This window comes from Anopheles ziemanni, chromosome 2 (assembly GCF_943734765.1).
Source record: "Anopheles ziemanni chromosome 2, idAnoZiCoDA_A2_x.2, whole genome shotgun sequence".
Lineage (NCBI taxonomy): Eukaryota > Metazoa > Arthropoda > Insecta > Diptera > Culicidae > Anopheles > Anopheles ziemanni.
In genome coordinates, this window is record NC_080705.1 from 71,546,015 (window position 1) to 71,571,124 (window position 25,110).

General features: G+C 45.1%; 1 protein-coding gene across 1 annotated transcript in view; it reads right to left on the minus strand.

Annotated features, from left to right (window-relative positions):
* The window catches only part of LOC131281831 (uncharacterized), a 61,070-nt gene extending 38,052 nt beyond the window's left edge, over window positions 1-23,018 (minus strand). Inside the window, exons 1-5 of the mRNA XM_058311187.1 lie at window positions 21,155-23,018; window positions 19,697-19,832; window positions 17,315-17,428; window positions 16,604-16,697; window positions 16,201-16,330 (exon numbers count right to left, since the gene is read on the minus strand). Of these exons, the coding sequence (XP_058167170.1) occupies window positions 16,201-16,330; window positions 16,604-16,697; window positions 17,315-17,428; window positions 19,697-19,832; window positions 21,155-23,018 (2,338 nt within the window). The remainder of the gene's footprint in view (window positions 1-16,200; window positions 16,331-16,603; window positions 16,698-17,314; window positions 17,429-19,696; window positions 19,833-21,154) is intronic.
* Window positions 23,019-25,110: the final 2,092 nt, after the last annotated feature.

Consider the following 25,110-nt stretch of genomic DNA (forward strand, 5'->3'; position numbering starts at 1 on the left):
TAAGCATGGAAACCCTTCGGAAACAAAGCGTTATGCCACAAAAACCCGTCGTAGTATGTTTTTCACCGCCCATTCCGAGCGACGGTTGGGGCGACCATAGAAGTCATAATCACTGCCAAACGCGACGCATCGCTACGGCAACAGTTTTCCGCACACGAACACGCCTTTTTTCTCGTCCCATTTCCGCCGCTGGCGTCGCTTGACGTTGCGGGCAGCAATGTTTGGCGTCCGATCTTCGATCACACGATCGTCCCGCGTCTCGGTTCGGCTCGGCTCCGTATTTCACGGTGGTGGTTCGGGTTTGGCCACACGCGCGAATCATCCACCATGCTCGCACACATTCCCGGTCCCATCGGTTGGTTCTATTTTCGCTCGCCTATTTAATAATTTTTTAACGGGTTTGACACACTGCTGTATGCGATTCGAGTTGCAAACTCTTTCTTTCTCTCCCCCCGCCCGCTCGCCACCCCGGCTCGCGTGGGTCAGTTTCCAATCACGACAATGTGCACTAACACGATAAAGGATAAATAAAAATACACCGCGACCGAAAACGGAAACGGTTTGCGCCGCGGGAGCGGTCGAGGCCAAAACCCTTCCCGACCTGTCTTACATTGCGATCGTCTGGAACGCGTTATCCGTACGCTGCCAATTTCAAGCTGGTACTGAGAAGCCGAAACCGTCGGCCCGCTCGGTGAAGCAACAAGCAACATGTTGAATTCGCACGTTGAGTGCCGCTGAGTGTCGCTTTGGCCCGTTGCCGCCCTCGGCCACGATGAGCTCGCGCCGTTTCCAGTGAGCTTCCAGGATCGCGTTCTTTGTTCACTCGGGCGGACGTGGCGTCGTCGGACGATCTATCTGCCCGCTGCGCCCCGAGATCTGCTGGTCCGGGAGTGCCACGTGAGTTCCCGGGCTGAGGATGAGGCCCCACGTGAACATGTGACCTGTTGACCGGCGGTTAGCGCGTCTGCCACTAGAGAAACATCGAGCGATCCAAGGAAGAAGTTTGAGCGGAAAAAATAGTGTGGAAACTACTAATTACGCTGGTCAAACGGGAAACATGTCCGTTCAAAATTGGCGCCGTTCGGTCGTGGTCAGATAGCTTTTTCGTGTACGTACGCGCTCGTATGTGGTTGTGTGTAGAGTGTTTAAAAAATATGTATGCTTCTCGTTGCTAATGGTTTGTTTTTGTTGTTTTCATTTTGTCCAGTGGCTCCCTCCCACAAAACTCCACAACCCTCCCGCGGGGGGAGTACCAACCGATGGGCACTCAGCGGACACGCACACAGAGACGTGCGCAAACGCACTGGGGACGGTTTTGAAAAAGGCGGTGAAAAATGAGCGTGATTACGTTGTGACCGCCGACGAACGGAGCTGCCCGTAATTGTGCTCCGTCTTGGCCGCAGGCTCAGGTAGACTTTATCAGGCTCGCCGTTCGATGACGTGCTTTGGCGGGCGTTAGTCTAACGCAAATCTGTCCTATTAAAAAATGCTCTAATCTCTGTCCTTAAATGTCCATCAGCGAAAAGAGTTACGGGTTCCTTCGTCCTGTGGCTAATGTACTGGAAGACGTTGGCGATTAAAAATGTCGAAATTCGTACGTAAGCGGCCCGATGGAGGCGCCCGGTACTTTTGGTCGCAAGTGTTACCAATAATGGAGGCGCCTGGTGTTTTGTAGCGCTGCCCGAATCGACAATGCCCGGGTGGCAGGGCGGTGCGTGGGTAGATGTCTCGTGCAAAAGGTTTGACTTTTGTTTGCTTTCTTTTGCGGCCCCGAAAGTGGGTGTGTTCCAGCAACAATAATTGCGCTGCTGTGCTGTGCAATTTGAAAACACGTACACATACATACAGGGCGTCTGTGTGGCGTGCTGGGCGTGTTAACGTGTTTCGAGTTGGTTTTGGCCGTGATTTTGTTTTATGGCTGCGTAAGGCAATAATAATGCACAAAGGTTTGAGTTTATGGCATTCTATATAATACTATTTAAGCCAGGTTTGGTATTTGCTTCAGCTCTGGTCTTTACTTGTTTTAGGCCTGCTTATGAGGATATTTTCATTTTCATCTTAGCTGATGGAATTAGTGAAATAAAGTGGCAAAGTAGCCACGTGAACATGAAATTATATAGTACATTTAAATTTTTTGGACATTTGGAAACGAGGAACAACTGGAGTTTATTTTGTAAATTTGGTTTGTTTCTAAATTTACATTTTATCCCAATCCGGTTCAAATATCTTTTTTCTATTATTATACATCTAAATTCAACTAAAAAAACACATAAACTAAATTCTAGCTTATATTACACCGCAGGAGTACTTTAGATCGAAAGAAGTTTATATCACCTGCGAATTTTTCAAAGAGAAAATCTGTGTCTTTACAAATATGATGTAAAATTTTAAGAATCATGAACGGATAGATCAGAATACAACATTCCTGTAATGTAAAATGTTTAACAGCTCTTGTACATTTTGTACTGAACGGTGTTGTTAACGTAAATTCATTGGAGATACACTTACAATTTATTGAATGTAAGTTTTTACGTTGCAAAATGAAAAGAACACTATGCATTGCTTGTGAATCACTGCATGTTTTTAATAATTAAAAACACATTACTTATCGTAATTGAACTTAATCGTTTAACTTCACGCTGTTTTAAATATGTACATGAGCTAAGTGAGTGAAATTTCCATACATAAAACTGTTGAACAGTAATTAATAATGTAGCTGCATCAACAGGTTTCACTCAGAGATAGTCTCGTTGCGATGACCTTTCCGATGAAAATCAAACACAAATGCTTTAGATTTGATAAAATTCATACCATTTGCGGTGCGGGGAACAAACGATCACCACACTTCACCGATACCGTTCGCTAAATCGGGGGGTTGGGAGAATACCATTCTCTCGGGCCGAAAATGGCCAGTCCGCCGTACCGTGGAATGCTCGAAACAATGTTTAAATTGAACGCAATTTTGAAGTTCCACCGTTTAATTGGCATTAGCCGTCGTTAAAAAGTGGTTCCGCGAGCTGAATGGCATATCGAGGCACTTTGTTGTGTTGAAGAAAACATTGTTCACTGTGCGAGGTCTCCCCTCGAGGGGGGAAGGATGAGAGTAGGAGGTCGTTGATTTCAATCACGGGTTGGCCCGGTGGTCCGAGCCGTGAGTGCCCTCGTGGGACGTAACAATCGCAGGGTGCGTATAGTTTGTTGTGTGCCGCCGGACCGACCGACCGACCGGATGCAACAACTTGCCGAACGGAAAATGGATCGGCCCGGGGGCTGGCGGGCGGTCGTTGCATGTAGGTCGTTGCAACAGCAGCAGCAGCAGCGGCACCACCCAAACACACCCAGTTTCACGAGCACGGCGTGAGTGACTTCTCACGTGACTGCCGTTTTTGCGAAACGCTTGACTGGCACAGGGTTTCACTGGAAGTGCTCGTGCCGGCTGGGTGCCCGGGACTGAGTGCCGGCCTGTGATTACATAAACTGTTGCCGAGCCGAGGTGGTGGAGCCGCCGTGAGTGCACGTAGCGTTTCGTGCAGGGTTTATCGGCGGCAGGTTCGGGCCGACGTTTTTCCCGAACCGGGAACGCATACCCGAATTGGGCACAGGTTCACCGATGAACTTGACACGTGGGTCAATCAGTAGAAAATCAGTGCATTCTACCGCCCGTCCGACTGCCTCAATGTTCCTCCCGCTCGCCACCGTCAACCGTAGGTCAGGTGAGGTGGACCCGATGTGCTTTTTTCCCTTTCTCTCTCTCTCTCTCACTCTCGCTCTCACCACTCTGCAACGGTTCAACATTTGATTGTTTTAATTTTCCCAGGACACCCATTCGCACCTTCGCTGCGGTACTTACACAACGATTATCTCCGTGCCGAGTGAATGCAGAAAATTCTTCTTGTACTGGATTGTTCCCGAGTTTCTGCAAACGGCCCGTCGTTTTCGTTCATGCCCTCCGGGCGGATTGGCTCGAGCGAAAGGAAGAGGCGAGTGCCTCCGGCCGGCAAATATTTACCCGAAACGATACCACCGCCGCCGCCACCGCCGCCGCCACCCCCCACCGAGCCGACCCTTTGGGACGGAATTATGCAAATTTGATTCGGTCGATGATTTATGGTCCCATAGCACCTGTAGCAAGGCCGGTTTGCCAAAAACACAAGGTTCCCCATACCCCGGGGCCGGGAGGGGTTTTCCCGTTCGCGCACTTTCGTTCCCAGCACCGCCCTCACGAAGGAAAAGTTTGCCGAACGGTGACCGAACGGGCCGAGTTCATTCAGCGGTAATTAGTCTTGTGAGTGCCCTTGAAAGGCGCTGGATGGTGGGCGTTAAGACTTTTCGACGACGACAACGCGCGACGATTACGATTTCAAATCGGACCCTCGGTGATCAATAGATTCCCTTACGGAACGGAATGGAAACACCAAAAGAAGCCGAAACCTTCCTATTCTTTACCGTTTTGTGTAGAAGCAAGCAAAAGAATGCAATCCGAACTGACGGTTCGAACGAACGATTTGCTTTTCTTTTTATGGTTTGAGTTATAAAAATGCTCCACTGGGATTTCGCACTCTACGAAATCTTTCCACACGAGTTCCCATTTGGTAGCGGGAAAATCGCTTCCGCACTCCCGCGCGTGGCCACGTGACACGGAATTCCTTCGCGCAAGCCGACACGAAAAGCTTCGCTTCGAATCGAAAGTACGCTAGAAATTTGCCACAAAATAAAAAAATAAAGAACGGAGGGAAAAAAACCCCACGCGACTTCACGAAAGTCACGATTTCCGCGCGGTGTTCCGTTCTAGGATGAATTTCATTCCCGACCCCGCGCCGGTCCCGCACCCCTTATGTTCGCCTGCTTCATTTCCGCCACTGTACAGCGCCCGTCGGTAAGCCTGACCGGGACAATACGCTCGCGAGGGGTGTTTCTTTGTTCGCATTTCGCTACAACGTTTCCAACCCTTCAACCTCCCGCTTCCTCCCGGTCCCCTGTTGACCCGCACGGCGGTTTGGAAGAAGCAACACTTTTACACCCGACGCAGGAAGCACCGTAACACTTATCATCGGCCAGGTTATCCGATGGCGGCGTTGCTGGAACTTCTCGGAAATCCTCGATTCCGGGCGACGGAATGTGTGCATGGAATTCAATACATCGAACAAACGAAACAAGCTTCGTTTGTAAGGAAGTAAAAAAAAACACACACACAGCTGTGGCAGGTTTTTATTTTATCTCAAAGGCAACTGTCTAGAAAATATTGATTATTTGCATCACGTAGAACTAGCCGAGCAAGGAAATTATTCCGTTTTTACTCAACCTTTCCCGGGGATGAGCTTGCACTTTTTTGGCCAAAAAGTTTCAACAAAACATATTTCGAAAACATGCCAACATAGTGAAACCCTTGACATTTGAACAGGTCTTCTAAAGTTTCAACCACACCACTTGTGAGGTTTCTCAACGCGTAAGTAATCACGTTTTAATGCACTTTTAGTCTTGTCAAAGGAAATTCAACAGTGACGATTTCCTACCCTTTTTCCAACTCCAATGCTTCAGCCAAGTACCCTTCCCAGTTACGGTAGGTCCGAGCCCCTTTCGTCCATTTCCACGGGGGCCAAACCCGCAACCCTAAAGACGGAACTTAAACAGAGAGATTCCAATAGACAGGCTTGCCTTTCGGATGAGACCTTCGTGAGCGAATAAACAAAATTAAATTCATTAAACTCTACTTTTATCTTCATTAGGTGGCTTCTCGCATGGCCTGGGGGAGACACTGCTGGCCTTTACTCCTCCTTACGGTCGCAGCTACTTAGCCTCAAAACTTAAGCTTTACGTTACGACGCTGGTGTCGTAATAGTAGCGTGTGCCCGCTGTTTGTCTCAATCTATTTCCTTTGCCAAGGACATCTACTTTCGCCCGGCCTCGGTGGGATAACGGAAAACGGCAGCGATGGTAGCTAGTTCCAAACGCTAGTTTTGCAGCTAAATTAAATTTATCAACTATTTTGTGCTCGTTTGTGGTCTTTCACTTTTGCCGCGTAGTTTTTTTTTATTCTGGTAGATTTTCTTGAGAAATCCCGTCATTACTTGACATTTGAGAAAATTAATATGTACAGCATGATCCGTCATGATAAAACAATTTATGGGAAAGAATAGTTTGGTGCGAAAAGTCACATCATGAATGCTGTTTTAAACAATTCTTACTATTTTCAAAATCAAGAGTGTTTGAATTAAAGACATCAAGTGTCAAAATATTTCTTCAAAATTATAAACTTTTTTTGCTCAAATAAACAGTAGAAAACAAATTAATTTGACTGTCTTGTTGTTATTTGCCAGATCCTAATGATTGCAAACATAAATAGCTATTACTCTTGCCGTAAGCATACTTTAGAGTCACTTGAAAAAGAAAGCAATGTTGATCTCAATTAATACGGCATGCAACACGGCCGCTCGCCATGCTAACCAGTGCGTCAACAGACACGGGTCCCTATTACCATCCCAAAATGCCCACATGATCGCGCACCTCATCACGTATGCAGCACCGATACACGACGCCGTCGGCAATGTTTGTGGAGCGGCTCATCAGCATGCATGAATGTGTTTAACTTCGGTGACGCCTTTCCCTTTGGCCCGGTTTTGGGCCCGGGGTAAACCAGGAGATAATGCAAATGTGTCAACCTGTTAAACCTTTGGAACCGTATGGTGGCCGTCGGTATCCTCACGAAAATTCCGCGACGGGGGAGTCCGTTAGCATTTCGAGCATCATTTCTATGCGCGCAGGGGCGGAAAAGCAAATGCTGTAGCGAAAGAAACTCCACGCTACGTGGTAAACTCGTTCAGCCAGCGAGAGGATCTCCAAAGTCATCGCGTGACAAACGTGAGGAATGCTTAATGGGCATTTTTCTTATTGAAATGGTTTTGGGTCCGGGCCGAGGAAATAGCGCTCGCTCGAGCGTTACAAACCGATCGACTTTAGACGACGGCACAATGCTACGCGGCATCAGATCAGACGGACTGCGTTTGACTGATGATTTTCAACTTCTTGGTATATAAATAGCAGTATCAGTTTGGAATTGACTTTACAAGTTACGGCAAAGTTGTGGCCCACGCTGTTCGCCTCTGTTCTTATCCTATCGGCCCTTTTATGTTCTGCCTATTCAACCCTATTGTGTAAGCAACCTCCAATAACGTCCCATGCTTTATTTACAACTCACTGAAAAGGTTTGGTTTTGTGAATTAATTTCCTAACAATTTGAATTTTGAAATGTTTTAGGAAAATTTCCTAACATATTGAACAAAGAAAGTTCAGCCTGTAAAATGAGAAGAAAGAGAAGAATTAAGCCTTAAGGTATGCAAAATTAAAGGCTGTCGTAGAAAACGAACAACTCTAATAACTTAAGCATTGATTCTTTTATGATCTCATGAAAGCATTATGATAGTAATAATTTATATCGGAAAATGAAAAAATAAAACTTTGTCAAAAACGAATAGCAATTGATAATTCCAGTTAAATTTCTTAAATTGACAAGAACTAAACAGTAGTACTAGTGTAAAGTGGTTTTCAATACAAGTAACAAGATTGTTATCGAAATATAATAAAACTCCTTGGAAAATAAAACACAAGCTTCTTCAACTCACGTGTTTAAATAAATAGAATGAACATAATTAGATGAAATTTTAGCTGTTTTATGTATCTTTTTCACGAAATGAAAATACTGTAATAAAAAAAACATATTTTGAACAGACAGGCTGGTAAAATATTTAGACAACAGTTCATTTGATGAATCGAGTAAGACAATTTTATCGATCTGCTGCTGTGCTTATCCAAAGATGACGTAAGAAAATGGCAGCCCTAGCCCGCCCCATGCTTAAGGCTACAGTGTGCCGATGCCAATGCGTAGGTGTTTGCGTTTTACCTATAGTAGCCCGTGGCCGGTAGCTGCTCGCTTCGTTACAGCAACCCATTAACTCGTGTTGAGTCGCTATGGCTATACACAGAATGTCTGCATACGCAGCTTAGTGATGTGTACCTCCTTGAGGCACACGTATCGACTCAACCGTATGGTGTTTGCGTGACCGAAGATGCCGAACTAGTCGACTGGTGCGACTTGTTGCTTCATTACGTTTTAATGTATGGCTCACTTCCTTTCAGAGGCTGAAATCAGCTTTGTGGTGAAGCCTAATGGTATATCGTGAAAGCCACCGAGGCGATTCAAAATGGTTTATGTTTGAAGTTAAATTTGGTTAAGAGATGTGAGCATTATTTAAGGAGTTAGTGTTTCCAAGGACCAAGGACTTACTATTTCCATCACTAGAGTGAGCAGTGGATTAGCTGAAGAAAGTGTCCAACCATAATGGTAAGATGGGATGACTTATTCAACGGTTTCTAGCTAAAATAGTTACTGAACTTCTTCACGAACTTCAAATGATGCTTGTATAAAAATTCTTTGGTTTAATTTATGAGAAAAATTATGGTTTGTTTTAGTAGCAAATAAGCCAAACGAATTGATTCAGCGTCTTTTGCAGATATAAGTTCTTTCGTTGAAGACATAGGACATAAAAATGTCTTCAACTAAATTTCCAAAATATATTCCAATACATTACTATTATGAACCATATTTCAACTATGAGCTGATCATAGCATATCTTAATTGATAGAAAAGATGCAAACATAGCGTCCCCCACAACCCATATATGATTATGTGGTTTATGATCATTGACTTACCAAAAATGCTTCAAAATAAATATATGCCATCAAGAGTTTCGTGTTCGAATCCACTTACCTGAAACGAAAAAAAGTACTCAATAGATTCAATTGAATTGCTTCGGTATGCTGTTAATCAGAGATAAAAGGATCATGGCCGGTTTGATGAGGTTTGAACAAAATTGAGTTCCAATTGTGCTGACTGCTTTGGTAAGCATGTTTTTGATCTCTCTCTGCGAGGTCATTTATCGAGTGTAAAGGGCGACAAAGCGTATTGAAATTCATCGGAAAATTGCTTCGTCTTTCCTGAGACGAACGTGGTTTTTCGCAATACTAGCCTAATTGGGTTAGGTTTTAGGGGGCTTTTCAATGGGTCTCTTTAAATTGTATGAACCGGCAAGTGGCGAGATGAAGGACGTTCGGGGACACAAATTGAGCTGACTGTTGAACGATCTTGATTTAACGAAACAACCAATTGTCCTCGATTTGCCGTCAAGCAAAGGAACGGCAGGAATTTGTCCTTTGATTCTTGTCCACTGTAATTGATAGACATCTCGTAAGTTTACTGTTCAGCCGTGTTTTCAAGCAAATTCCACCTTCATTGTGTGCTGGTACGATTACTTGCAGCCATCCTACGTTTCCCACATGATCGGCAAGCGCACATCAACCGAATCGTGTGCTGGCGGAGACGAAAACGGACAACAAAACCCGCGCAACAACAATACGGGCAATCAAATTGATTGCAAAGATAGCTGAATCCAGCGAAAGCAGCTTATTTACGTGCCCCGCCCCGAAACGGGTTCGAACTGCGGGGGAAATGGGATGATTAATCTGTTCGCCAGCGCAGCGAAACGGCGGCGAGAAAAACAACCGACGAGCGAAGTCTTCCGAAGTGGGCGCGCTCCTGCCCCGTCTTTTGGGGGCCAGACGCGGTCGTTTCCCTCTCGGCCAAGACACACTTTTGCGGACGGTTGCGCACTCGGATGGACATGCTAGGCTGCGGGAGCGTCTCCACTGCGGCCAGGTTTGTTTGTGCATGGAGTTGTTCCTTTTTAGGATCTCCGAGAATTTAGCATTCTTTCTTCGGCAGGTATGCGCACATTCTTGCTGCCTTTTTGTAGCTGACGGCAGGGTAGACATTTTTCAGGACGCTTCAACCTACCTGCACCACGCGAAACGAATGCCTGCCCGTTCGGGAGATTGCGTTCATCGTAGTACTTTTCATTCGTTTTATTTTTGTTCCAATGTATTACATCATACTTTTCTCCTCTCGTTGGTTGTACGTGCGGATAGTCCTTTTCAAATTTTGTGTTCTAGTTGGTTCAGATTTGTTTGCAATACAGATTACATGGTTCATATGGGGGTTTGAATTTATTACCATCTAGCTGGTTTACCTGATTTCATCAGGGAAGGCAAAATTTCCAGATGAGATTTAATTTCATTCATTATCTAAAATGTGTATCTAACTAACGCCTTGTTTTGAACCGTATAAGTTAAAATTGACAAACAGTTTTGTTAGTTACTATTATTTTAATTAGCAAGAAATGTAAAAAATGTAAAACAAAAAAGGTTTGTTCAAAAGCTTTTTTAAAAAACTTCAACTTTAGCTAGACTATTTGTTTTTTATACTCCCACGTGCACGTAGACTGTTGTTGCTCATTAGTGGGAAAACGAAGAAGCCAGATAGTAAAGGCGTGTCCGACTAAGCTAACATATGCTGATGTTTTCAAATGTTTTGTTTTTTTTAAATTGTTTTTGTGATCGTTCTTTTCAACAAAAGAGATTTTATTTAGTTTTCGAAGTTAAATGAAGTAAGGAGGGCCAAACGAGTTGTGGAATAGATAACCACAACGTCTTTTTACTTTAACTTAGGGGTATGAAAGCTATCTCTACAATCTCTCCGAGGGAGTTAAATTGTCTTCCCATGATACATATGTACGTTGTTAAGCAGTATATGCGCCTGCTTTTTTTTAATCTTTCCTTGTGATCGAAAGGGGTAAGATGGAAATGGAATATCAACTTAAGAAATTTAAAAATTCAATCGTTGACAAATTAACTTGCCTTTAGATGCAAATTGAATGGGAAAATGTTTTGTGATGCAATGACATAAGAATTTGAGCTTTATAAAGATAGAGGATAGTACTGAAGATCCCTTTCCCCCTTTACCTAGGTTGATAAAATTTTACCCATGCTCTATGCCCCAAGTAAGTAGTATGTGCTCCAAGTTTTGTAAATTTAAATTCGTCTGATAATCGCAGAGTTAATTTGTTTTTAATCAATTTTAGAGGGTTGATGTTCAGGAGGGGTAGGGAGATGGAAAAATATCAGCAAATTAAGTTAAAGAAACTCATCGTTTGAAAATGATTTACCTTCCAGCTAAGTGTAGTGTCAATCGTGTCGGTAGATTTTGCGTGATATGTACAGACAGCGTTGACTTGTTTAGTTGTCAATGTGTTGGGAATTTTGTTATTAAAGCAATACATTACACCCAGTTTCAGTGATTCCAATATTCATTTATTGTCAGCATGCTGTAATTTAAACCAGCATTTGTAAACGTCATCTACCATGGCAACAAAAAAATTCCTTATCACATCTTTTATGACATTTAACACTGCTTAGTTTATGATTATGTTAGTCTGCATTTTTCAGGATTGAAACGTTCTCCAAATACAACCATGCGAATAAATTCATTTATAATTATCGCAAAATAAACTACTTTGCAGTTGTATTGTGTTTTGATAATAGTGTTTTGTCATGGCAGGTAACATTTTAGTATTTTCTAGTGAGTTTGAGTTACTTACTAAGCACCTCACTTGCAGAAAGATGTGCTAAATGATTAAAATAAGTGATTTTTATGGAATTTTAGTAAAGATGAGAAATATTTGCCCACTTTTTCGTTATGTTCCAAACGTATTTTGAATCAAATTCAACATGTTTTAAATGTTGGCGGACAGGCGATTTTAGTTTTATTTCCAGCAATACAAGTTGATGAAGCAAAGCCACAATAAACAAAATGTTCTTGTATGAGAATATAAACATTCATAGGCAAAAGTTAATTGTGTTGTAGTAATGAATTTCTAAATTAAGAAAAACGAACCTTCTTAACAGCAAGTAGAGTGAAAATCAATGAAAATAGCCTTCCCCTAACGTCGATTTTGAGCACGTGATAGAATTGTTGTAAAAGGTGGGTGTAGTAGCTTCAAGCAACAAGTTTTCCGCCGCCACTGTTCAGTAACGCAATCAACTACTTCTTCTGTAACTTGCTTTTCCACCGGCCGATGGAAAAAGCAGTTCAAACAGGTGGTCGATCATTTCGGCGAAAACTGTAACGGCAAGGGGTATTATGCTGGCGCATTTTTTCTTCGTTAACCGTTAAGTTGCGCCCCTTTCCGGAAAACCCATTCGGCCCGAACCCCGTTCTCCGACTCTCTCCTCCCAAGGGAATCGAGGGTGAAAGGAAAGCGAAATCACGGTTTTTCCACCGAAAAGCGGGTGCCTTCGGCGCGAGATATTGAAGGTTTTTTTTTTCGGAAGAGGGAACTCTGCATGTGATTGTTTTTCCCCCATCCCCCTTTCCCCTTTCTTCACCAACCCACTTGAAACCCACAGGGAAAATCACGAATAGCTGAATGAAAAGAGAAAACCTCCCAACGCTGGCCCAGTAGGTGGAAAGTGTGGTTCCAGCGGTCGATTGAGCACTGGCTGGCTTCCCGGTGGTGTTTTTTTCTTCGCCCCGGTATGGCTCCCCGTGGGCTTTCTATTACCACCGTACGCCCCGGAGCCTGCGAAACACTGTTGCATGTGAATATTTATAGTGGTTTCGGGCTGAAGAGGTTCGCACTTCTCGGAGGCGGTTCGCGTTTGCCGGCGATGATGCCGATGGTGATGATGATGATGATGAAGACGTTTGGTGTCGTTTGTGTCGAGAGGAGCGCTAGGAGTGCGCCATGAATTTTCCGACATCATTGTTTACTATCCATACGATTATCGGGCGACTGGAGCGAACCCGCGTGAAAAACGTCACCGCCTGCAAATTCATGAGTGATTCAAGCGATTGCTCTTCATTTGGAGCTTTCTTTGTGGACGCCAAGTGGTCTTAAGCCTGCGTGAGTGTTAATGGGTGCCATTTTCCTCCACCCCGTACGCATGCCTCTCAATGCCCGATGTCCGAATTTTCCGTGCGTTTGTTTGGACGAAAACGCATGTGTGTCACTCCGCTCCTAATGAAGATGGATCCGGGATGACGGCCGGCTCGCCTGTCGGTCTGGATGGTCAACAAAATGGTCGTCCACTTTCGGGGCGAAATGGGGTTGGCGGTGAGAGCGATGGTAAGGGAAAACAGGACTCGGTCCTTCCCGGAAAGGGTGTGGGCTCCGTCTCCGTGAGACACATTAGGGGGCAATCACGACGGGCTCCAGGAGCGACCTCCCTGCGCTCGGCGACACGGAGCACAAAGTGCCATTAAATTGCTGCTGTTTGCCTTTGTCCACATCCGGAGAATTAATGTCGGAAAGATGAAAGCATTATCCTCCACCTCCACGGGCCTCCCGAGCGTTGACGAGTGTCTGATGTCCGTTCGGGGCGGATGAGGGAAATGGTCCGCGCTTCGCTCCACCGACTCGACTGAAGCGAAGAATGCTGATGGCGTATCGTTCGGTTCCAAAAATTGGTGTGTCGGTTTGCGGGCCCCGTTTGCCATGGTTTGCCCTCTGCGTAAGGACACTTATACGGCCAACGCTATACATCAGGGTGGGGCCGCTCCGAACAAGGTGTTTGGAAATTTCAACAGGAAATTGGAAAAATGGTTTTCCGAAGCATGCCGCCACTGCTGACGACAACTTCGTCTTGCAACGCCCGGTGGAATGTGTGGGTGTGCGCGTGTGTGCGTGTGCTTTTCTATCATGTTTATTTACCCGAGCCATTTACCCCCCCGGGGGATAGAATTCGAAGATTAAATGACACCGAAAGCCGGTGCCGACGATTGCGATGACGCCGGATCGTATTTCATCCCGTGGTACAATATTTCAAAATTACTACCGCGGTAGGAAAACTCATCCCAAGCGGAGCAGATGGAAGCTATTCTTCCCCACTCCCCTCTCTCCCCCTCGCCCCATCCGATATTGCTTTCTGTGGAGGGAAGTTTAAGTCTCGCGTTCTTTTCTATTCACAAAACTCGAAACTGGAATTATGAAAAACTGAAGACCGTTGTAACGATGTTGAAGTACGCTTGACAGTTAAATGCAGCGCTGGGACGTGCGGGCGAAACCATCCACAGTGACATCTCGATTTCCCCATGATATACGATCGGGTGCACTGGGATGGAAATTTACGGGTCACGTGCTTGCGAATCTATATTTGGGATTGATACGTGGGCCCGGTGCTTGGAAGGTTGAACACTTGCCCGTGCTGCATGGTGGTATGCAAAAAGGAAATTTTCAAGGGAAAATAAATCAACCTGGTGCGATCATAACTGGAAGGTAAAGAACGGGTCTTGATAGCATGGTTCTATAAATAAAAAGCAAGGTGGAGAAATAATTTGAGTTTATTTATTTTGAACACGCGCTTCTATTTTTTTTGTATTTTTATTTATTTGTTTTTGTCATTTCATTGATTAAGTTGAGTAATCTTAGAAAATATTTAGGTTTTTAACAGGAAATCAGGGGAGAATTATAACGTGAGGTTTATATTTTTAATTAGAATCTCTCCTTGTTCTGTTGATCAAAGAAATAATCCGAACAAAACATCATAATTGTTCTAGGAACAAAATCGCCCGGATGCTTCCACTTCCTGTTTGAAAGACAGCAGTTTTCAAACAAATGTTTGATGCTCACCGTGGTTTACAAATACAGATTCTTAAAATGCAATTTAATTCCAACCGAAAAGATAATCTACCGACGCTTTATGATTTAGAGAAAAGAGGATGAAATTATGGTGAAATAGAACCAAGCTAGTGAAATTTTAATAAAGTTAAATAAAAAATTCTTCTACCACGAAAACAAAACACAATCTAAAACTGTAGAAAAAGTGATACAGCTTAAGGCATAAGAGATTTTTGTTAATCCTTGATTTTTCCTTTTAAAACAAAATAAAATGAGTTATTCACACTTCCACGAAAAATCCAACTGTTAATCTCAAAACATCAAATAATACCATCTGTAGCAATCCCAGATAATAGCAATTATAATCATTTGGTTTCCTTCAGCCACATTTATTGCACTGATCTTAAATTTTCATGGTACGACTTCTTAAAAAATGACTTGTAACTATAACTAATGGAATTTAATGAAATTTGTCAGAAAAGGGTTAGCAAAACCCACGACAAATAACAGATTTTCAAGGGGATTAAAAATGAATTAAATGATATAGGTAAAACCTGATAGATGTAAAGCTCAATAATGAACCAAACCGTGGTGTTAAATGGAAAATGAAACATTTTGCATTACCATGGTAAATTGAAACTGAGGTTGGGAAAGTGGACAGTAAGTGGATATTACAATCGTACTCGTAAATCTAGTTTCACAGACATACAGTTCAAAGTACGAATACGTATCGTTGTAAAAACAACAGACCTGAAGCATAATGTTTGTTCCGTTAAACACGGTACAGGTTTTCATATCTCCAGACTTTCGATTATGTGTTACTGCAATTGGTCGCAATCAATATGTCGCCAGTTTAGCTACCAAATATAGAAGTTGTATTTCGCTGAACAAAGCAGGACCTCCCCGAAATCCAACCGAAACAAAAACCCCGGGACTGTAACGTATCTTTTTTATTGACGCTCTTATCTCGTAAAAGACCGGGCGCCTCCATCGTCTTCCGACTCGTCGAACGATACTGACGCGCCGTGTACTATCTCGAATCGTAATTGGGCTGTTTAGCATAAAACCTCATTCGTTTGCAGCTTCCCCAGCAACGTAAGCTCCCACGGATTCTCACGGATTACCCGAAATCCTTGCTATCGTTCTCCGCGGTCTCATTAACCGTCGGTACTAAAGTTTATACCGCCTGGAGAGTAGTAAATGCGTGATAATTTTCTCTCCACGAGAAAAGGCGCGTGAAGTTGGGTAATTTTGAGGAGCTAGTTTTTCTCTCATTTTCCCCTTATTATCGAGTTTTTAAAGTAAGCCTTAGCAAGGGAAAGAGGGAGCAAATGAAGCTTTGGTGCACGTGAAAAGCGACTTTCACGAAGCAGGTCGAGCTCGACAACATACGCGCATGTGCTCGATTTCTCTCTCTCTCTCTCTCTCTCTCTCTCTCTCTCTCTCACACTCTCTCTTCTAAATTCTCAGAGCAAAGGGATTAGTATACCCTCCCTCTCTTTCTCTTTAGTATATTTTCTCTAAGTTTTTCCACTCTCCCACGGCGAGTCGGTACGTTTCAACCCCCCGACAGAAAAGTGTACGAGTCAGTCGGAGTATGGCCTCACCGGGCGAAGGGTGGACGTTTTTTGATACGACACCACGTCAGGAGAAAAGCTCGCCCTCGGAGGAACGCTATCAAAGCCAATATACTCACCCATATCGTCGATGATGGGCGCCATCCGCAGCGTGATTCCAACCAGCAGCAGGCACATTATCAGCAAGAGGCAAGCGGTCGCTATGATCGTCCAGCGGGCACGTTGCGGCAGATCGTCCGGGTCTATCACCTGCAAGTAAGCGGGTATACGAGCTTTATTATCACAAAATGCTCGGCTGGTCACTCCGGAGCGGGCCGCAATTTTCATAAAACAGCACGTCCGGTGCGACGTGACCCCCTGTTTTCGGAAGCTACAGGTTTTGATGGCGTAAAATCCCCCGTCGTGTTTCGTGTACGTGTAGGGGACACACAAATCTGAAAAGCCCTCCTAAGCCGGCACGGGATAAGAGCCGCAGAAGGGGGAGGTGGAAAAGTGGGGCGAAAAACGTGACCCCTTTCTTACCTTCACGCTCTGGTCGTCGAGGTCGTGCACCAGGATCTTGCGCTTCTTGTGTCTTTTCTTCTTACAGTGTCGATGGTGATGATGATGATGTCTGCTTCCGGGATTTGAGCACCGGGCCCGACGCACCACACCCAGGTGCCAAGGTGTTTGGACGGTTGGAGGCAAAGAAAAGAATGAACCGTGAGATAAAAGTTAATTGATTTTGCTTGTTTCTTCGCTTGCGGTTCGACCTCCGGGGTTCGGGCGTATCGGAAGGCGAAGCTGCGCCGCCCCGTGCCAGTTTTTATTAGATCCCTTGTGCTGCCTTGAGGGGTGGAAAACCGGCTCGGAGGGTGATCCGTTCAGCAAGAGTTGCCACCACCTGAAGTAACGTGACTCGGTTAACCTTTCCCTCGCTCCGCGGGGGATGGGATTTCGGATTGCGCCTTGAGGAGTCGGGGGAGTCTACGGGGAGTCCTTGTTGTTTTCCAACATGACCTACGACGGCGATGGTGGCGAATGCTCTCGGTCTCTTGAGTGAAGAGCCTACCCCTCCGTCCGGAGCGCTAAGCTAAGTCAGTTTCTCAGCCTCGCCACTGTATCGATCTTTCAGGCATGATGCTCCATAGCAACAGCTCCGTGCACTTTTTTGATACCGAGACGGGATATTTTCCGGGGGACGCGGGGATGAAAAGCAGCCGGTTCGCTCGTTATCTCGGGCCCAATGCTTACCTGTGTTTATGCTTTCTCCTATGCTCAGGCACTATTGAATCCAGCTCGCCGTGACGGTCGGATTCAATTTGCAGCGAAACGTCGTACATGAAGTCGTCGTCGTAGGGGAATTGACTACGTTTGGCACAGCGGGTTTTGCCGTGCGGGTTTTGCAGGAGTTTTTTTTTGCATCAAACGTGTGCGACGGGTATGACGATGCAGGCAGGCAGGCAGGCAGGTAGGCAGGCAGGCGGGAGAAACAGATAATGGGGTAGAAATGTGAGAGAACGTGGGAAACACATGTGAGCTTAGGTTGGGGTTTGCTTGCTGCTGGCAGAAAAATCAAGAAAAGAAAACCAGCTATCACGAAGCTCTTTGCTCCATGCGGGTTTTGTAGGTCTTTGTTACAGGCGAAATCATACTTTATATATCATGCGTAGGTGTCCACTTACTTTTACCAGCTTATACACACAAACACGCACACCTACTACTATCCGCTGCACGTTCGTACATAAGGTTCTAATACCTAGTGAACATTCGTGCCCTATGTGCTGTGCAGTACTAAAAAGATGATGAATATGACGGTAATGCGTTGGAGGTTCATACGAACAGAGAGCTAATTTCGCTGCTGCTGCTACCGCCCGATACCAAACCTTTGAGCTGGCGGTTTATGGATCGTGAAATCAGTGCGAGAAGGTCGTTACGAGCAGGCGGAAGGGCTTCCCCGTTGCTCGGGTAATGTATCGAATTGATAGCCTCTTCACTAGCGTCTCCGGGAACATCTCGTTCGAAATGGGCGCAAGTACCTAAATTAATCTGCTTCTGATTGTAATTAACCCAAAGGGCGTTACTCAGCACGTTCGGTTCCGGATAGGGATCGGTCGCAGACACGAAGTGTTAGATTGCTCGCGATGGGATGGGAAGTGGAGCGGCCAGCTGTTATAACAAGATTTTAATTTCATACTATACCGTCCCGCTTCCCACGTTTGCCGTCGTACGGTGAAAGTGTGAGCTAACGTATTCTTCAATTTACATGATAGCTCCTGAGGGCGCATTAGGCATGCATGACGTTAGAATATTTTATTTCCTGATATTTTCATTTAATCAGTCCCCGATGCTTTCATCAGACCGAAATAACGCTATAGTTGTGTTAATGTGTTTAACACTAGAACATATTGCTTTAGAATTTTGCCAGAACGCTCTTAAGCGGCGATTTTTGACGCTCTTTTTAAGACGCTAAAACTTCTCTGTTTCTGGAGTGATTTTCAATCGCTAAAACATGACTTTATTTTTTAAATTTTGCTTAATGCATTTGGTTTAATGTGTACTGTTTATTATTTTTTTATTTTTTGTAAATATAAAAGTTGAAAAGTTCGTTCTTTTATGTTTCACACCGAGCTAGCGGAATGGTTGATAGGTGCATACAAAAAAAAGCTGAAAGACTGTCAACAAATATACTAAAATGCAACCGTTTGCACATCAGATTTGATAAAACCTTCTTAAAAAGAGAAGTTATAGCTTGTTCAAAAGATCAGTCAAAAAGATTGCTAAAAGTATTTCAATATTATTTGGATTTTATAAAATTCCTGTTTTTTTATAAAATAAATATCAAAAAACCGCAACGCAGGTCAAATTGACCGCTGTTTGTATTCTAGTGCTAAGACCTTTTTTATTTACGTTAGTATTTAATGTTATGAACAATTTTGTTTAGTTTTACTGATTACTGCATTGCTGAGTGGCTTAGTTCTTTTGTCTATTTTTAACAATACACGTGACTTGTTGCTGAAATAACTAATAATGATTGTTCAGCTCTGTACCAATCTTTTGAATCAGTTTTCAAACCGTTGAAATTATATTGCAAAAGTGAAAACGAACCATATACAAGGCTCAACAGTATTTATGAAAACAAACCGGATAATAACATGAAACAACTCAAAATTTTTTATCATTCATTGCAAACTTCTTTTTCAATCGTTGATAAATACTGGAATGTTAATCATCTTGTAACATTTGTATAATTTAAGAGCTGAGCTTACTAGTAGAAAACGAAAACAACTTAGTGAATTTAATTTATGTGTAGTTTCGGTTTTTGGAAACTTGATATGGGGAACAAATAATAAATGATTTAAACAACTCATTTTTCTGTTTAAGATTTCCAAGGGAACATTTGTCAAACACATTTTGGGTTAGTACTAGACTAATCAACTATATCGGTGCTTTAGAGGTCTAGCTCTGTGGTTCAAAGTGGCGGAAAATACATTGCATGCAGAAGCCTTGTACGTATTGCATTAGTGCTAGGTTTACGTATTCGTTACTAGCCGCCTCTGGCTATCGGTTGACAAATCGGTCTTTCACTCGCTCACCAGACGCTCCCATCTGCATGGGAAGCGATGCAGTACTTACAGTGGTTGATTCGGTGGACGGCTGAGAATACAATGCTGCAGGCCACTGCCACCGCTGCCGCCACCACCAGCCGCCCCGGCTCCACTGCTCGTCGACGGGAACACGATGACCGGATCCGAGCATCGTTTCAAATATTCTAGAACAGGAGGATGAGTAGAAAAGTTACTTTGAGAACATCGACCGTTCCAGTGACATCGATCTTGTTGGGTTTTCGGGTGCAGGATAGTTTTCCCCCACCTCGGTCCAGCGGCCGAGGAGAGGTGAAGAAGTTTGTGTGGGTGCAGACTGGGCGCAACAAGGAATGGAACGGTGTCTACTAACGTGCTGGTACACAGGATGTTCCTAAAGATACACACACACACACACTCAAACGAATAGGCGATGGAATGATTGATGGAGCTTTCGAGTATTCCGGAGCTCGCAGTGCTTACGCCACATACTCTACGGAAAGCCGTCGGATTGCTTCTTCTGGTAGCGATTACTAAATGTTGCTAAATTTACGGTGAGTTTACAGAGGGATCAGATGGAACCGCATCAAATTGCACTCTAAGGATGGGAGTTCGCAATTGCAACACCAACCGAACCCAGACGACCGAAGGGATTACTTTGCGTCGAAGACTTTACTTAGACATATTTTGCACCGTTCAAAGTGTTTAGTTTTGATTTAAAAAGCTGATTAAATTATCTTCAACTTGGTGTTTAAACTTGTTTAGTTTTTGCTCAATATTGTCACAATATTAGATAACATCGGGATGACATTAGTGTAATCGTTCTAACGTTAATAAATCGAGAGAGAAAAGTGTAGAGAAATAGGACTTGCAGTAGTTGTAAAAAATGTATAACAGTTTTGGAATGGTACTTCATTTTGTGTTGCTTTGGCTAAATTAGTAGTTGAAACAAAAAAGGTATGTTGAAAAAGAATTGAGAGTAAGTAAAAAAATAATTTAGAGAAAAATTATAGGAAAGTAAATAAACTAACCTCTTGTGATATATTTGTACATGGTAGAGCCTAACGAAATACTCTCCGTAGTACATTTTCATAGTTAAATTAAATGCAACATTGTTTTAAAGCATGTTAACGATATTTTCAGTGACACTTGAGTTGTAAAACTTGTAAAAGTGTGTATATGTGATAGCAATTTATCTTTACTTTATCTTTCATTGCCTCAAAAATTTAGTGTTATGATATTTTGAACTAAATTATACTTTTTGGATGTGATTCACTCGACATAAAATCGTTTTACAAGAACTTGTATCACTGATTTACAATTGCTTTCGTAGATTGAATGGACAACTTTGTCAAATGATACCCCAAATTTCCCTAATGTTTTGTGCGTTTTTTTAAATACGCCGCTCCCAAAAATCACCATTCGGTCGTGGATCGTTTAGTGTTACCGTTTTTGCGATCAATTGAATACGGTTCGATGCAGTTGCTATACACTTTACTGTCATACTTACTGTACTTCCGTTTGTTCAGCTTCTCTTCGTCGCTCTCGTTGATGTCGTAGCCCATAATGTAGGACGAGTAGTCGTCGCCGTGGCAGCCGTAGCCGCTGCTCTTGCGATGATGGTGATGGTGCTCCTTGGCGCTCGAGCGCCGATTGCCACCGACGCAAACGGTCGGCCGATAGTGCAGCTCCACGTCGCAGCTGGATTGCCGCAGGAAGCTGCGCTGTTGCTGTTTGCGCTGGCTCTGCTGCTGTGGGAGATGGGCCGCTCCGGTTGGCAGTTGCGGTTGCGTCGGTGTCTTGAGTAGGGCCTGGTCTTCGGTGGCGGCTCCGGCCGACGAGCAGGAAGCCTTACGGAGGGCCAGTGGCGAGTGCGTGTCTGGGTGCTGCTGGGTGTGCGATGAGGCGTCGTCTCCCGGGAGAAGGGTGACCGAGGAAGAGGGTCGACGATGGTGCTGCTGCTGCTGCTGCTGAAGCTTGACCGTATCGCTGACCGGCGGAGACTGGCGAGCGGAGTGCATTTTGGCGGATATCACAGGTAGATTGGAGGCCGTCAGCTGGTTAAAGCTTTCGATGAGTCCCAGCGGCGGCGGCGAGGAGGATGAGGAGGGCGGCGGCAGCGGCGGCGGCCCGGCCGTCCCGTCCGCGCCCTGCGTGGTCCCCCTGGTGGCAAGGTGTTGCGATAATTTGTTCCTCTTACTAGCGCTACTACTACTGCTATTGTCGCCTAGGGCTAGGGAGGCCGACTTCCTGCCGCCATTTTGGCCGCCGGTCCCTGCGGCCGACTTGTCCTTCACTATCACAGTGGAGTGGTGCTGGTGCTGGTGCCCCGAGGACTGGCTGAGGTCCACCACGAACGAGGTATCACAGTCGATGGTGCACGCCTTGGTCGAGGCCGGCTGCTGGTAGGTGGCCGTGCTGAACGTCAGGTGGCGACCCTCGGCGGCCGGTTTCTGGCGCGGCAAGATCGGACTGTTCTGCGCGCTGATCGACTTTGCCTCGAGCACCCGCAACCGGTTGGCGGCGTGTCCGGCCGACAGGAACGGCCCGTGCTGCGCGCCGGCACCGAAGCGCGACCGGCTCGAGTTCTTGATGATCGAGATGGGCTCCGAGGCGATGCTGCGCCGCATGTCCGACACGTCGCTGACGCCGTCCAGCTCGATCGACACGTTCGTCGCACTGTCCAGCTCCAGCTCGACACTGAGCGGATCCGATTCCGGTTCGATTTCGATCGAAACCGGCTCCAGCAGGGAGGCCTTCCTTGGGAGCGTCGTGACACTCCCGCTGCCTCGCGTAACATCCGACGCTCGGCGCGACCCGGAACTCGCCCGCCCCACGCTGGCCGCCCGCTGCCCGCAACCTCCATTGACCGGGTGACCTCCACTTCTGACGCTCCCGGCCGCATCCGCGTGCGTCGTCACAACCACGTTCCCATCGGCATCGACCAGCGACGACAGGTCACCGATCTCGACAATGACCTCATCCACTCCGTCGCTGATGGTGGAGTTTTCCAGCGCCGCTTCCGGTCCCCCCGTGTAACCGAACGCGCTACACCCCGGACCGGAAGGTGCCCCACTGACGGCGCCATTGTGTCCGTGAGTCCCGCTCCGTGATTCCGGATCCACCGTGGGTCCACCATTCGTCGTGAGCTCCCCGGGACAGCATCCGGTCGGGGGCGCACCGCCGGAAACCTTGCGCCCGAAAAGGATACGTCGCAGCAGGCGCGTCTTCTTGTGGCGCTTCTTCAGCTCGCACTCGCGCTTGATTGCCAGTATCTTGTTCTCGACCAGCGTCGAGAAGACGGCCTCGAACTGAATGGCCCGGTTGAGGTCCTCCAGCGTGCCGTTCGTGCACACCGCCTTGTCCACCTTCATCGTACCCACCGCTTCCGCTCCCTAACCCCACGCTCTCGCTTCGCACAACGCAGACGCAACGACGTCACAAGCTGCTGACCGACTTTGCCAGATTGTTGTGGGTCGTCGCTGCACCGTCACAGATGAACTCCTCCGCGCGAGAACCCCACCCTATTTTCCCACGGCAACTTCCAACCTTCGCTCCGGCCGTGTTTAGTTGTGGGACGCTTTCTTTCCCGCCTCTGTTATTCTAGCACATAATTTAGCGCCCGTAGCGCTCGCACGGGACTATAACGATGTCCCTCGCCGCGACCGTCCGCGTGAAACCTGGTTTTCTTCCTTGATGTTGCCGCCTGATGATGCTGCCGCCGACATAATAATCGGCCGTGCCAATCCGCACGGTTCATTAGGCACACGGTCGGTTGAGATGAATGTTTCGAAGATGCTCGCTAATTAGCATTGCGCTGGTGTGTCTCGGTTTGACGACGTCGCTCCAAAGTCTACTGGAAATTAACACCCTGAAATGAGAGAAGAAAACGTACTGTTATTGGTGCTGAAGTTTTCCAAAAACACGAAAAAAGTTTTTTTTTATTTTCAGTTATGTCGATAGATTGAGAACAAAAGATATGACGCAAAGTGTTGATTGATTTATTATTAAATAACCAAAGCTTTATTGAAAACAAGATCGCACTTTTGGTGAATTTGTTGGTAGACTTCCAAAATGTCACTCTACTTCCAGCCAAACAAATTTATAAATCGTTGCTATTGATTCATTGACTCCAATATGGTCATGCAACGATCAAAGTAATCATTCTTGTGCTCTACCCTGCAGTGTTTGTATTTCAACAGGATGCTTTCCCACTTGAGAGTGTGTATTTACAAATCATAGAAACGTAAATTTATCGTAAATAATGGCGGGGGGCGGAAATTGTGCTTCAATCACTGGACAGGAAGTCCCGCGCAAGCAACTGCTCGCCGGTGTCGACTGGTTTTCCCGGCTGAGTGTGTATTTATTGGTTTATTTCACCGCACATTAAATAAACACCAGTTATTTCGCTCCCACTGATGAAGCTAGTCACCTCGAAGGTAAATTCCTAAGCCAATGTCATACTTTTGGAATGTGCGGCCAGGTCTTTGTGTGGCGAAGGTAATGTAAGGGAATCGAAGGGAAGCTGACTTCCAAGGAAATTGGGGAAATAATGAGAGAATAATCATAACATCGACATCGGAATACATCCCCCACGAGATCGCCATATTTCCCGAAGGTCACCGAACGAGGCAACGACTTTCCACGGAACGCATGACCCGCGCTGACACTGATTGAAATAAATTAGGTGGCAAAACAAATACGGAATAATTGCGCCAACAGCTTGATAAACATGCCGTTGTGATTGATCCCGGGTGATTCATTTAAGGTTTTCCTTCTGGCCCTGCTCAATACCCCGGTCAGTCGCGTGCCGTTGCCGTTGGCGTAATGGCGAATTTAATTAAGATTTATAGCAAGTCATTTGGAGAAGGGTGGTGCCCACGGAGGGTGTGGGAAATGTTTCCTTTATGGCAAGACTTTCATTTTGGGAGATTGTTAGGAGCGCGCTGTTGCCTTTAATTTGTTTTAATTTACTTTACCACTGTAGAAAAAGGAAGGGAAAATGTGTAATATCTGGATGAATAATAAAACTACAGATTCCATTCAAGTGAATAGTGGACTTATTTTAGTTTAGCATGTGTGAAATTCTTCTTTTGCGACAAAAGTAATTTCCGGAAAATTGTATGGCGAAAATTTCCAATTTGTGAAAAGGAAACATTTAATTTTTTATATAAAATATTTGAAAACTCTTACCAAAATCATTTACGTATGAAACCACAAACAAACTTATAACAGTAAATAGAAAAGAACTAGAATGGAACTTTCATTGCAATAAATTACATCTCGTACGTTGTTCTAACAAAGATAATCCTCTAAACACCATTTCTTATTACTAATCAACGTCAAAGGAAAGCTTGCTTCGAGGTGAAGGCTTCTTTGATGCGAAAATCGATGTATTAAATATGAACTCTTTACCTAGTCGTCGACTTCACTAGTTTCTCTCGCTGCAAAGCATGCTTTGAGTGC